This window comes from Triticum aestivum, chromosome 7D (genome assembly GCF_018294505.1).
Source record: "Triticum aestivum cultivar Chinese Spring chromosome 7D, IWGSC CS RefSeq v2.1, whole genome shotgun sequence".
NCBI classification, from domain to species: Eukaryota; Viridiplantae; Streptophyta; class Magnoliopsida; order Poales; family Poaceae; genus Triticum; species Triticum aestivum.
This window is the reverse complement of record NC_057814.1, coordinates 119722905-119737439: the sequence shown is the minus strand read 5'-3', so window position 1 is coordinate 119737439 and position 14535 is coordinate 119722905. Positions and strand designations below refer to the sequence as shown.

At 44.3% G+C, this 14535-nt stretch overlaps 1 protein-coding gene across 6 annotated transcripts; it reads left to right on the top strand.

Moving 5' to 3' along the window:
* The first annotated feature begins 925 nt into the window (after window positions 1-925).
* On the top strand, window positions 926-5445 carry LOC123165565 (mitochondrial outer membrane protein porin 1). 6 transcript variants are annotated; one of them, XM_044583233.1, is made up of 9 exons: window positions 926-1173; window positions 1252-1344; window positions 3502-3614; window positions 3686-3936; window positions 4030-4097; window positions 4287-4358; window positions 4450-4536; window positions 4620-4870; window positions 4960-5445. In XM_044583233.1, exons 5-9 carry the CDS (start codon window positions 4065-4067, stop codon window positions 5255-5257), a joined length of 741 nt encoding a protein of 246 aa, XP_044439168.1. In that variant the 5' UTR covers window positions 926-1173; window positions 1252-1344; window positions 3502-3614; window positions 3686-3936; window positions 4030-4064; the 3' UTR covers window positions 5258-5445. The 6 variants fall into 6 exon arrangements, with proteins under 6 accessions (XP_044439168.1, XP_044439170.1, XP_044439169.1 ...); XM_044583234.1 differs by having other exon boundaries at window positions 930-1173; window positions 4030-4082; window positions 4954-5445; XM_044583230.1 differs by having other exon boundaries at window positions 930-1173; window positions 4954-5445.
* Window positions 5446-14535: the final 9090 nt, after the last annotated feature.

The window sequence follows — 14535 nt, the reverse complement described above, 5'->3', positions numbered from 1 at the left end:
GATGATGAGGAGGAGGAAGAATCGTCTTCGGAGGAGTCGGATGAATCGGAGGAAGATGAGGACGAAGACAAGGACGAGACTTGATTGTTGATGTGCCTTTCGTTTGTGTCATGAACTTGGTTTGCATTTTAAACTTGGTTGGATGATCTTGTGGGCATGAACTTTTAGTCCTCAACTTGTTTGTATGAAATTATTATGACATGTCCATTGCATTTTGAATGTTTGAAATTCATTTTGTGTCCAAAAGGCAACATATGATATGCGCTGGAGAGTCGCGCGCGCTGCTGGAGTTACGCGTGCGCTGCATTTTAGCGTGGCTGCTGGAGCTATGCGCGCTGCATTTTAGCGTGGCTGCTGGAGTCAGCGCTGCCCGCCGCGCCAAATCAGGCGATGGGCACGCTGTAAAGTAGTTTTTAGCGCTGCAAAGTAGTTTTTAGCTCGCCGCGCGTTCCGTGGCTGTTGGAGATGCTCTTAGAGGATCCGGTTCTCAATTTACGCGTGCACTCCTCTCGTCCATATACGTACGCGCCCCCCTTCAACAACCATCCGCATCTGGGACAGAGATCATGTGACATGCACCTTTGCATGTCACCGTGTGCCTTGCGGCCCAAATTCAAATTTAAACATTGCGAAATTTTTTAAAAAAAATCATGCATGTTCACAACACATATTAAGATAACCCCTAAAAAATTCAGATCAAAATTCGAAACATACATCAAGAAGCAAAAAAGAGAAACTCAGATGTGAATAGTAATTTTTTAGGGGTTATCTTAATATGTGTTGTGAACATGCATGATTTTTTTAAATTTTTTTGCAATGTTTAAATTTAAATTTGGACCGCAAGGCACACGGTGACATGCAACGTGCATGTCACCTGATCTCTGTCCCCGCATCTGAGCTTCTTCTTCCTCTCGTCTTCTCCACGGCCGTGGCCATGGCCTGTCGAGCTCTCTCATCCTGCCCTGGTCCTTCCTCCTACCTCACAAAGTACATATCAAAAGTCCCATCCTCCACGGCCATGGCGTCGATGTTGGGCCCGCCGTGGCCTTGGTCTCGGTGTCCGAGGCAACGGCGAGTCAGCCGTGGCCGTGGCCTTGGCGGTCGTGGCAACGCTGAGCCAGCCGTGGCCATGGCGCAACGTTGATGATGCAGGGCACCACTTCCGGCTCTACGGTGATGTGCCGATTTATCCTTTTGTATTCAGCTGTCTCGTGACCGCTTGGATCTGATGCCTGATTGATTTTCTTTCAGGAGGCTGGACCGTCAGGGAGACGATGAATCGCTCAAGCACGAGCCAAGCAGCCCCATGGTGGAATCGGATTTCGGTCTACGACCGCCAGTGAGGTGCGATTTTTTCATTGCCTGTTGAGAATTTTGCTCGAATTTCTTAGCAAAACAGTTGCAATTCTCCTCCGATCTGCAACCTTTTGGCCCCTTTTCTCCCAATTCTATTGAACAAATCAACATGGTCTTACTTGGTTTTCTTTGAATCGTTCACTTCTGAACAGACTTCGGACCAATTTTTTTGCCTACCCAAACAACGGCACGGCCTACATTGTGAAGGAAAGGATTTGCCCCGATTTAATTCAGCAAATCGACATGTCCTTACTTTGCTTTTGTTCGAATTGTTCACTGCCAAACAGCATTCCGGCCAAGCATGCGTTCCCCAACACATGGCCATTTGCTCTTCTTCATTCGAATATGTTTCTTTCTGAATAAATGGATTTTAATCGAGCAAACCAACGTCTTTTTACTTGCTTTCCTTCGAATTGTCCACCCCCGAACAGCGCACGGCCTACATTGTGAAAATCTGGGCTCTCTCACTACCCAACCGAATGCCATCTGGGCCTAAGCCCTGTTAGGGTTCTTGGGCGCGTGGAATTCCGACGCACTCCGGCGACTGCATTTCTCGGCATCGCGTACCGGAATTTCTAGTTCGGCAATCCGTTGGCGTAACCGCTCGCCCCTTCTTCCCGCCTCCCTCGCCACCGGATACAAAGCTAGCCAAGGTTCCTGTCGCCCGGCATTTGCAACCTGCCCTCTCCCCCTCAGGCCACCGCCTTACCCGCAGCCCTCCTCCTCCTCCGACCGCCGCCCCCTTCTTCCTTCCCCGACCGCCGCCGGCGTCATGATGGACCCGGAGGACATGGTTGATCTGGACCGGTCCGAGAGCTCCCGCGCCGACGAGCTCAACGGGCTCGCGCTGCTCTTCATTCTCGGGTAACGAGGGTTTCTTCGCTTGCTCTTGCTTTCGTCTCCTCCTGATCCCCAGGTTCTTTACCTCGTTCTTGTCCCCGTATCGATCGTGCTACTCAGGGCGTCGGGCGGCGGCGCGGTGGGCCGAGTTCTTGGGGCCGCCTGGCGCGCCAGGCTGCCTGCCGTTGTGCCGGCCACAAGGGCCGGCGGAAGCGCCGCGAGAGCGCTGAGGACGCGCCCCGCCCCTTCTGCCACCCCGTCGGTTGCTGCGAGAGCAGCCAAGACGCCCCCGACACCTTCCGCCGCACCCCGGGCGGGTTCTGCTGCCCCATCGGCTGGTGCGAGACCAGCGAAGACGGGCGCCGCCCCTGCCTCTGCACCCCCGGCGGGCTCTGCTGCCCCACCGGCTGTCCCTTCCTTGGTACGTACTAGTCTGCAAACCCGCAAAGTTTTGGCTCATGTTATCTGCTTCACATTGGCATTTCGTAGACGATATTCCTGATGATATTGCGGATTCGTCCTTGGATTTAGAGTTAGACATTATAAAATTCTTTGTTCAGGTTGATGTCGCCTTGCTAGGAGTGACGAAATTGTGTCCACGATTAAATTACGCTCCAACTGGTACTACATATGAAATCTTTGCTCGGGGCTCGGATTGCTCAAATAGTATTAAATAGCACTGACACTGCTCAGAGCATCCTGGATGGTTTAGCAATGTCAAATCAGTGTGGTCATGTTCAGTTTTCGTTTTGCCTGGATTGTTGACGTTGAATGTCTCGTAATAACTAGAATTCTGCCAAAAATAAAATGAAAAAGAACTGGGTCTGCTTGGCTTGGTTTCTCAGATGATGAGGATTATTTTCTGACCCGGCATTTAATTAATATTATCATGCTTTTCAATCCTGTTGTCATTTATTGACTGTCCAAGCTGTTTGCTTAAGTTTCCGACTACTTTTCAATCCTGTTGTCATTTGTTGACTGTACTTAAAATGTTTACTGTCTGCTGATGAGGATTGTAATCCTGGTTGCTTAAATTTCTGACTGGGCTTTTCAATCTTATTATCATTTGTAGACTGTCCAAACTGTTTGCTTAAGTTTCTGACTGTGCTTTTTCCATCCTGTTGTCTGTTTGCTTAAGTTTCTGACTCTGCATTACAATCCTGTTGTCGTATGCTGGATATTATCTTGTAGTTGATGGTTTCATGTTGTTGATACTAATAGAATGCGTAATTGGCTTTAGGATCCTGTGAAAGCAGTTAATGATGCTATCTCGAAGGTGGAAACTCCTGTTTTCTTTCCTTCCAGGATTGCCAACACGTACATTGAGATCGTAAAATTACTATCTCATGGTGGATGGTCTGCATATCTTTTGGATAAGTATGCTGAAAAAGGGTGTTCAGACGTTTGCCCTTTCACAGGTAACCTGTTCTCCTTAGTTTGTTCTATTGTATGTATGTTTAAATGCGACTTCTAACGTGTTGATGCACAGGTAATGGTGAGTTCTCCCCAGTGCCTGTCCAGAAGCCAGCAGTGGCTGTCCAGTTGCCTGCTGAGGTAGTGAGAAGCATCGTTCAGAGGGAGATAAGGAGGATGCAGAGGGAGGTGCTGTCCAGGTGCCCGCCAAGGTAAATGAGAAGCATCATTCAGAGGGAGACAAGGAGGATTCAGAGGGAGGTGAGAAGCAGCCTGCAGATGGAGACTATGCTTGCTTTTTTCATGAGATCGGCAAAAAGGCGTATGGTATGTTCTGACTTCATTAATTATCTGTTGTCTGATGTTGTGGCTTGAGACATTTGTTTACTTATATATTATTTGTTTCTATCCTCTTTGCAGATTTGCTGTACCAGGACTATAACACAGGTCTGAAGATGGTATCTGACTGTAAGGTGCTTGACACCGCTGTGAGTTCGTTTGTTCAACTTCTTTTTTGTGCCGAGTAATTTTGCTTGTGCCTGTTGACTCGTTTTGGTGCGTAAAGTGTTTACTGTCTGCTGTTCATTCGGTGTGTCTTTTCTTGATAACTACTGAGCTGGCATGTCGGTCATCATATATAAAATTTTCAATCTGCTATAGTTTACTTCATCTTGTAGGTTCTTTTGTCTGATGGCTCTGAGCAAATTGGAAAAGCATCTTTGGGATTTGAGTTGTCATCTGATACAAAGGCAAGTTGCTTTTTGTTGCCCCCCCCCCCCCCCCCCCTTGTCTCTATCTTAGATGGTTGATTGTCAAACTCATTTGTTTTTATATCTTCAGCTTATCAAACTTACACTTGATGATGTGTTGAGGCCTGGTTTAAAGGGACTTCTGTCTATTCCCGTCTCCTCCCAGAGCTCATCGAAGGTACCGACTCTCTCTAGGTGGCTGTGTATGAACGGTGGTAATTTCCTGCCGTGTAGATAATCAAGTTTTTTTCGTTAATTTAGGTGGACCTTCAGTATCGTCATCTTGGTGCTTGTATAACTGGAAGTTCTGAGCTTCAGGGATCGCCAATTGTTTCGTTTTCTGCTGTGATTGGCACGAAAAGCATTGCTTTAGGTGCCGATGTTTCGGTCATCACAAAGTCCCTCGATGCTTTGGGTGCGGTTGATTCGCTTGAAACCAAGCTCCTGCGGTTTCCTAAGTACACCTGTGGTTTGGTTTTATCGGAAGGAGATGTGGGTGCTTCTTTCACAATGTGAGTCAGTTATTTGTGGCTTTTCTGCACAACTTGTACATTAATCATTGCATTGTAGTGATACTAACATTACCAATTTTCAATGCTAGGGAAAATGCCGACGTTCTCACAGCAACTTATCATCATAAGTTAGACGAGACGACGTCCATTGCTGCCAAGGTGCAGCGTGTTCTGTCTTCGAACGACAGCACTCTTACAGCGGGTTTCTCTCATTCTCTGGATCCGAACACAACGGTGAAGGCCAAGCTTAGCAGTGATGGAGCGGTGGGTGTCCTGCTCCGATACGGCCCCAAGCCCAAGTGCTACGTCGCCTTCTCCGCCGAGTCCAATTCCCAAGCGCCTCAAAAGGATACCAAATTTGGTCTTTGTGTTGCTCTAGGGGCGTGAGTGCCTTCGTTAGTTTAGGTCATTGATTTTTGGTAGTAGCATGTGATACAGTATGTGCTGGTCGATGAGTCGAAGTCTCATGGGCTGCTATTATACGGGTGCAACTCTCATGCTCTGCTTTCTGGTCTCTTATGATGTTGAATTGCCTGTAATGTTCATCGGCTGAATACTGCAATTCATCTTGGTCAGGCCAGGTTTTGTCAGTAGATATGCATCGTGTTGCAGCAGGTTGTTGCAAGATCCTTTCACCTTCTTTTTTTTTCCTCATTGCTTTCACTGTTTTTAAGATCAGTGTCTTTTTTTTCCTCATTGCTTTCACTGTTTTTAAGATTAGTGTTTTCCTGGTAAACCTTAAAATGTTCCACCATGCTTGTGCAATTTCACAATTCCTGTTGTAGAACGGCTTTTCCTGGTAGATTTCTTTGACGGCAAGAACTTTTGTGCTGTTATACTTCACCGCTAAAGCTTCTTTACGTGTGTTTCTTATCCATAATCATAAAGCTTGGTTGTTGGCCTGTTGGTTGTTCAGCATCAATCCAATTCAATTGCTCCAGCAATTTTACAATCAAAATAAGGTCCTGAACCTCTCGCCCTGCTCCTCTTCCTCACAGTTGGATCTTTTCAGCCATCCACCGCGGCAAAGGGTTTTACTGGAGTACTTAATTAATTATATTGATCTAATCAACCGTCGGCAGTTTGGTTTTACGGCCCTAGTCACGCCTGTTTTTTTAGTCTATAAACACACTTTATTTATTGATCATAGTCCAAATACATTGGGATGCGATTTAGATACGGGGTAACTCCAGTTTTTTCTCTTTTTTCTTTTGAACAAAAGAAGTTTTTTTTTAGACAAATGAGCAAAAGAAGTCACTCCAGTTGGATGGATGGCGGCGCCCGCAGCGCATCGTGCGCCAGCTCCCGTGGGCCCAGGAAAGGAGGCGATCGCTGCTTCGGTAGTTGCTCGTTCCCGTCTGGATCGCTGGTTCACCGTCTGGTGGGATCCCTGGTTCAGGGCAGTGCTTCGTTTCCAATCTCGTGGTCAATGGTTGACCGGGCCAGTTGAGTATTTCACAATCTTTTTTCAAACAAAAAATCCCCCAAAAATCACAAAATTCGAAAAAAGTTCACAAATTTAAAAAAAGTTCATCGCTTTTGAAAAAAAGTTCAGCAATTTTCAAGAAAAGTTCAATGAATTTAAAAAAAAGTTCACCGAATTTGAAAAAAGTTCATCGATTTGGGAAATGTTCACAAATTTGAAAAAAAATTCATCAAATTTCAAAAGAAATCATCAATTTAAAAGAAAAGTCCACGTTTTTGCAAACAATTCAACGAACCAGGATAAAAAAACAGAAAACAAAAAACAAAAAAAGGAAAACGAAAAATGAAAAAGGGAGAAGATATAATAAAAGAAGGAGAAAGTTCCTTTTTCGCAGATCCAGCTGGGATGGCGCAGTGGTTGCATCAGCAAAAACTTGGTCTGCGGGGCAGGAGTTCGAATCTGCACCAGCTCTCTTTCTTTTTGCGGAATTAAAACACAGAGAATAATCTGCACCAGCTCTCTTTCAAATCAGATGAACTTTTTTTCTTTCGAATTCGATGAACTTTTCCCGAATTTGATGAACTCTTTTCAAATTCGATGAACTTTTTTCAAATTTGATGAACTTTTTTCAAATTCGATGAACTTTTTTTCAAAATTGATGAACTCTTTTTAAATGAACTCTTTTCAAATTCGATAAAGTTTTTTCAAAATTGATGAACCTTTTTTAAAATTTGATGAACTTTTTCCAAATTTGTGAACTATTTTTCAAATCGATGAACTTTTTTTACATCTATTTTCGAAAAGTCAATGGTCAGATGGTTTGAACAATCAACAGTTCTTTTTTTGAGAAATGGCCGATGAACAGATGGCTTGGGTTGCGATCGAGGGAAAGGAAACGAACGAGGGAAGTTGTTTGTTGGGCCGGCCCACCAGCTCGAGGCTGTGAGCGCCAGCTTACCTAATTGGCGCCTGCAGCGCCAATTAGGAGCTCCCCAGGTACCGTATGACGCATATAGGAGCCCGACACACAGGCTTCCACGTTGACTGGGCCGGCCCACTAGGGCGAAGCGAGTTGGGGGCATGCGCCGTATAAAAGCCGAACCTTAGTTGACGCTCTAAGCGACCGTTAAAGTGGGCTGGCCCAGTTTACTTCCTTGTTTCCTGTTCAAACTTGCAAAAAGGGTGCGCCAATGAGAATCGGACCCTCAACCTACTAGTTCGATATAAGCTGTAGTAACCAACTAGGCTAGTGGCAGGGGGCTATGGTGGTTCTTCACCACACCTGGTATGGAGGAAACTATGGAGTTTGAAGCTCCCGGGGAAGATCAAGATATTTGTGTGGAGATGCCTTCATAATGCGATCCCCTGCTTCTCTGTACTAGCTAATCACCATGTTGGAAACGTCTCAGAATGTCCTAACTGTAGAGGAGGAGCCGAAGATATAAAACATGCTTTGCTCACATGTAATCGAGCAAGGGCAGTGTGGAAATCCCTAGGCGTGGAAAAGTTTATATGTGGTGTCGCGTTGGTGGATAGATCGGGAGCTGAAGTGCTAGACTTCCTACTGTGTGATAAATCAACCCAGCATCAGTTCTTGGAGCATATCGAATTGCCGGAGTTGGTGGCCACGACATGGTGGTACATATGGTGGCAGCGCAGGCATCACGTCCGAGGTGAAGTGGTTCAAACACCCGTGCGTTCTGCGCCAGCAATCCTTGCTCTGACTTTGAACTTTGTTCGGGCAGCGGGGAAGGCAAACACAACGCCTAGATTGAACAGATGGAGCCCGGCTTTAGAAAGTCAACAAATACTTAACGTCGATGCATCTTTTTGTGAGGAAGATTACTCGGGTTCTTGTGGTGCCATAGTCAGAGATCATCGAGGAAAGTTTATCTCGGCATCCACAGCTGGGCTCAGGCATCTGGCCAACATTATTTCCGCAGAAGTTGTTGCGTTACTTGAAGGGCCCAAACTTATACAAAACATAGGATGCCACGATGTTCTGGTAAGAACGGACAATATCACGGATTCACGGTGGTGGAAGCTTTGAGGCTAAACAAAGGCCATTCAATGATTGCAGCTCCTATATTGGAGAGTTGTAGAGTTTTACTTAGAGAGATCAGGAAGGTTATTATTGAGCATTGTAATAGAGAGTCTAATGTAATTGCTCATGAGCTAACTCATGGGGTCGTGCAAACAATCCATCTTTGTGGGTGGATGCACCTCCTGTGTTCATACTAAATTTTTAGCGGACAATATAAGTGTTATTTGATGTTAATAAAACTAGCCATGAAGATCTTCCTGTAAAAAAGAAACAAGTAGGCTAGCGCACCTCTTCATGAATCCTTACATCTTTTCCTCTTATTGGCTCGTATTCCAAACTGGTTTTTTTCCTTTTCTATTTCTTTCCTGTTTTTCGTTTTCCTTTCCTTTTCTCCCTTCTTTTTTCTAGTTTGTTTTTTGTTTTTCTTTTTCATATTCAATGAACTTTTTTTGCAAATTTGATGATTTTTTTCAAATTCGATGAACTTTTTTTTGAAATCGATGAACCCTTTTTCCAAATTTGTGATTTTTTTTAAAATTGCTGAACTTTTATTCAAAATCAATGAATTTTTTTCAAATTTGATGAACCTTTTTCAAATTGAGTGATTTTTTAATTGTATGAACATTTTTTCAAATTTGTGAACTACTTTCAAATTCGATGAACATTTCATGAAAATTGATGAATGTTTTTTAAAATTGGTGAACTTTTTTCAAAATTGATGAAGTTTTTTAAAGTTTGCAATCTTTTTCTCAAAATCAGTGAACATTTTAAAATTCATGAGTTTCTAATTTTTGCGATGTTTCATTATTTCTTTTGTTTTCCCCTCAAATCCAACTGTTTGACCGGTTAACTGCTATTGGTCAAACTCGATCGAGCGACCAGCGGAACAGGCGCGTGACCGCCAGCTACACTCCACTCCATGGCGCTTAAGGCGCTGGGGAGGAGCTCTCCGTATAAAACAACCAAAGTTGCCTAAAAAAGAGATAACCAAAAAAAGCAGCGGCTAGCAAGGACTCGAAATCACGAGCTCAATCTCATGAGCGGCTGCTGTTGGCCACTCTAGAAACTGTTGACTGCTAGTGGGCAACTGAAGCACGAAATATTTAAGAACACTATAAAGCATCAAAATTTGAAACAGTTTTGATTACGAAACATTTATTGAAAATTGTGGAAAATTTTAAAATTATGATTTTTTTTCAAAACACAAAGAACTTTATAAATTCCAAAACATAGTTGAAAAATGTGAACATTTTTTGGAAAAGCACACTTGTTTTGAAAACCTGAACAATTTTTTAAAATTTCGTACATTTTTTGAAAAACACGAACATTGCCGGAGAGACTTGCTGAGAACCCCATGTACTCATCAAGACTTGTTGTATGTACTCACCCATTTGTATTCGTACCCCTTCAGACTCTAAATATTTGGAGGAGATGCCTGGTGATCCCAACATTGTTGGAGAATACTTCCATGAAGAGCCAGACCTCGCCACTACGTCCTTGTCTATGGAGCCGACTGAAAGTGCGTTATATTGACTAGAGGGGGGGGAGGGGGGTGAATAGGCGTTTTTTATGAATTCTTCACTGAGGAATTTCAGGGTGAGGAAATTCCTAAGTGAAGAACTACTTGCAGCGGAATAAGTACTCAGATGTAATCATAACAGAACACAAGCATGGTCATCATGATGAAATGAAGACAAGCACAGAGTATAGAAAGCGTAAACATAGTATAACACAGGATGAAGACAAACAGACTGGAGAAATTGAACTGAGGAAATTGAGAAAGTCTTTAGTCAAAGTCTTCAAACAGATATGAACAAGCACACAACAACTGTAATGAGGAAATGAAAGAGTTGAGGAAATAGAACCAGTAGGCTTGGTGAAGACAAAGATTTGGTAGACCAGTTCCAACTGCTGTGACAGTTGTACGTCTGGTTGGAGCGGCTAGGTATTTAAACCTGAGGACACACAGTCCCGGACACACAGTCCTCACCGTATTCTCCTTGAGCTAAGGTTACACAGACCTCGCCCAATCACTCGTGGTAAGTCTTCAGGTGACTTCCAAACCTTCACAAACTCGGTCACTCGGCGATCCACAATTTCCTCTTGGATGCTCTAGACCATGATGCCTAACCATATGGAAGATGCACAGTCTTCAAAGGTAACAAGCGTCGGATCCACGCAGGATCAATCTCTTCAGTGATGCTCAATCACTTTGGGTTTGTAGGTGTTTGGGTTTGGGTTTCCTCACTTGATGATTTTCGCTCAAAGTCCTCGGAGGATGGGATGCTCTCAAATGACAAGTGTCAGTTTCTCTCGGAGCAGCCAACCAGCTAGTGGTTGTAGGGGGCGGCTATTTATAGCCTAGGGAGCAGCCTGACATGATAAGACATAAATGCCCTTCAATGATATGACCGTTAGGTGGGTAGATATTTTGAGACAGCTGGCGCATAGCACAGCAACGGTCGAATTAATGTTATCACGTTCCTCACTGTGTAGGCAATCCGCACTGGCGAATTAATTTCAAGGCTATCACGTTCCTCACTGTGTAGGCAATCCGCACTGGCGAATTCCTAACTCCTCAGTCAAAACAAATTCCTCAGAGACCAGAAGAACTTCGTCTCTGTCACTGAAGAATATGACTGAACTGTATGAGATTTCCAATGGCTTCACTCGAAGGGATTGGTAGGTGTAGGATTTTGAGTTGAGCATTACTTGGAAATTTTTTCTTAGTATTTCCTCGACCCCCTTTAACAGTACGGTGTTTCCAATGACTCAAGAAAGAGAATATGAAACTACGAAAACAAAAGTCTTCACGCTTCATGTTCCTCGTATGAATACCAAGTCTTCAAGGTCACACCAATTTCTTCACTTTCAAAGTCTTCAGAAAGTCTTCAGAAAACCAAAATCTTCAGTCGAAGATATTCATTTTTAGGGGTCGACTTTCTCTGTAAATATCAAACTCCTCATAGACTTATAGACCTGTGTACACTCACAAACACATTAGTCCCTTAACCTACAAGTCTTCAATACACCAAAATCACTAAGGGGCACTAGATGCACTTACAATCTCCCCCTTTTTGGTGATTGATGACAATATAGGTTAAGTTTTCAATGGGGATAAACATATGAAGTGTAATTACTGATATTGAGGAATTTGATTGCAAGATATAGAAGAACTCCCCCTAAAGATGTGCATAGTGAGGAATTTGCTTTTGAAGCAATGCACACTTGAAGAGTAGAATCATGGCGATCTCCTCCTATATCTTGTAATTCATACAAGCATTTGACATATAATATGAAGAATTTGAAATGCATGATGAAATATGGCGACTGATGTAATTCAGCATGCGTGCATTAACATTAATGAGGAATAAGCATGCAGAAAATCTCAGCAAAAGTATCAGACCACCATAGAGTTTAAGTTTACAACTCGATCCAACAAAGTCATCAGAAGAACGAGAGTTGTAACTTAGCAAAAAACGCCCATATAGATAGACCCGCTTGAAGACTAACTCAAATTTCTCCCCCTTTGTCATCGAATGACCAAAAGGATCGAAAATGAGGACTAACGCCCCTAGGAATATCATGATGATGAAGGAGCGCCAGCGTTGTCGGGGTCGTTTGTTGTTGTAGGGCCTGCCGCAGTGTCGTCCAAGTCTTCATGCTCATCGGTTTCACGTGATGAAGAATATGAGCTGGCCATCAAGGAAGGAACCTTGACCTTCTTGAATTTCTTCGATGGAGGAGCAGACCAGTCAAAATCCTCCTTGAGACCCATTTGCTTCAGATCTTCTTCACCATACAGATGTGACAGAATAGCCCAGGTGCGACCGGAGACTTCATGGAGGTAGAAATGGTTTTTCTTCACTGCATTGTGTGTAGCAGTCATGTTGTGAAGAATAGAACCAAACTGACGCTTAACCCATTTTTGATTTCGATCCACCTTCTGGTGACGACTAAGAAGCAGCTCACGGTCAGTCACCACTCTTGGAGCTGTGGCTTGAGGATTTGGCTTGTATGCATTGGCAGCAGAATCATGAGTGGCAGAGTCATCATTGGTGGAATAAGATGCAGCTTTGCGAAACTGACCATCCAATGGACGAATGCCTTCATCAATAACAGCAGGTGCCTCGCCCTTTTCATCAGCTGAGGAATATGTCCGCTTGAGGACTTCAATTGGGGGCAAGTAGCTGAAGTGATTCTGAAAATCAGCCTTGTAGTTGAGTGAAGACCTTGTTCTGAGGAATCTCATAATCCAAGGAGCATAAGGCTTCAACTCAAACGGAGAGAGTGCAACATTGGCCAGCGTCCTCATGAAGAAATCATGATGATTGACAGGAATGCCATGCATGATGTTGAATAGCAGATTCTTCATGATGCCAACGACTTCTTCATCAGATGGGTCGTGGCCTTTGATAGGACTCATTGTCTTCGTTAGAATGCGATATACTGTTCTGGGCACATATAGCAATTCCTTCACGAGGAATTTGGTCCTTGGGGCTTGACCGGGCTTCAGAGGCTTCATAAGCACTTGCATGTAATGAGCAGTGAGTTCAGGCTCTTGGTACAGGCAGCGAGCTCCTTCAAGGGGTGGACTGATGGTCAGGGCGTGAAGTAATTTAGAGGCCGGTCCCTTATAATGAGTGTTTTCAGTCATCCAGTCCAACACCCAAGAGTTGATATCATCAGCAGCGCCTGTGATGTGCAGGGTTGCATAGAATTGAAGAATGAGCTCTTCATTCCAATCGCAAATATCCGTGCAGAAGTTGAGTAATCCTGCATCATGAAGCACACTGAGGACTGGGGTGAAGCATGGCAGTGATTCCATGTCCACGTGAGGAATATGCTCATGATCGAAGACTTTGTCCTTGTTGAAGAGCAGTGAAGAATAAAAGTTTGCTTGGCTGGCAGTCCAGAAGCGTTTCCTTCTAAGACGAGTAGAGTCATACGGGTTGTAGTCAATGAAGAAAACATGCTCGCCGAAGAAGTCATCAGCCTTGAATTTTTGCTTCTTCGAGAAGGGATCCTTTGGCTTGGGCTGAGGAGTATCGGTCAATTGCATCACCACCTCAGGAATCACAATCTCAGGATCCACAGGCTGAGGAATTTCAGGTTCTTCTTCAGTGACAGCCTGGGTCTTCAATTCTTCATTAACATTTTCATCAGCACTAGTGGCTGGAATTTCTTCATGGACAGACGGGGTTGCACGAGGTTCTTCAGATCCCATTTGTACTTTAGTATTGACAGGGGACTGAGGAATTTGTTGCAGAGGTGTGAACAGAGGAGAGTTGGGGTGCTAACTTTCCCAAAAGTCATCATTCGGCACTGGTGTTGTACATCCAATGTCCACATCTTCATCTTCACTCTTTTCCTCAACGCCGGCCTCTTCAGCAGTGAACTGAGGCATGGGCGATGAGACTCTTGGGGTTGAAGGGATTGCATCCGCTTCAATTTCTTCATCCAACTGCTCTGAAGAAGCAGCAGAAGGAATGTCATCATCAGATTCACTTGGAATCACATATTCTTCATCAAAAGGAACAAGGTCCTTTGATGGCATGGATGAGACCGGAATAGCATCAATTGGATTTGCAAAAGAGCTGGTCAATGGCTTCATCTTCTTCGGAGCTGAAGAATCTGATGAAGTTGATGCTTTCCTTTTCTTCACCGCTGCACGCTCTATAGCCTTGGTCTTCTTCACATCTGATGCAGACGGAAGGATCGGAGTTGGGGTAGGTGCAGGAGGAGCAGAGGAATTTGGTTCAATTACTTCAGGCACAACTGATGCAGTTGCCTTGACTTCTCCAGTCTCTTCAGGCGCAACACTAGTGGTTGCCCTGGCAATTTCTTCAGCGGCTGGAATGCAGTCATTAGCCCTGGTACTATGAGTTTCTTTAGCAGCCTGAATGTCATCAGCGGTGCTGGCATGTTCTTCGGTCGGCTGAGCAGAAGCCTCAGCCTGAGGATTTTCTTGTTGCGTTGGGGCTGCAACATTGGAAGTGAACTTCTCAGTTAGATTCACAAACCTGAATTTGGCTCCAAGCCAGTCAGCGTGGTATACGTCAAATTCATCACTGAGTTTCTTGATCTCAGATTGAATAGTGACAAGTTCTTCAGTTGCCATAGAGACAACATTTTTCTTCAAGAAGCGCTCCTTCTTGTACTGCGCTTTCTTGATCTGCCTGGCCTTTTCAAATT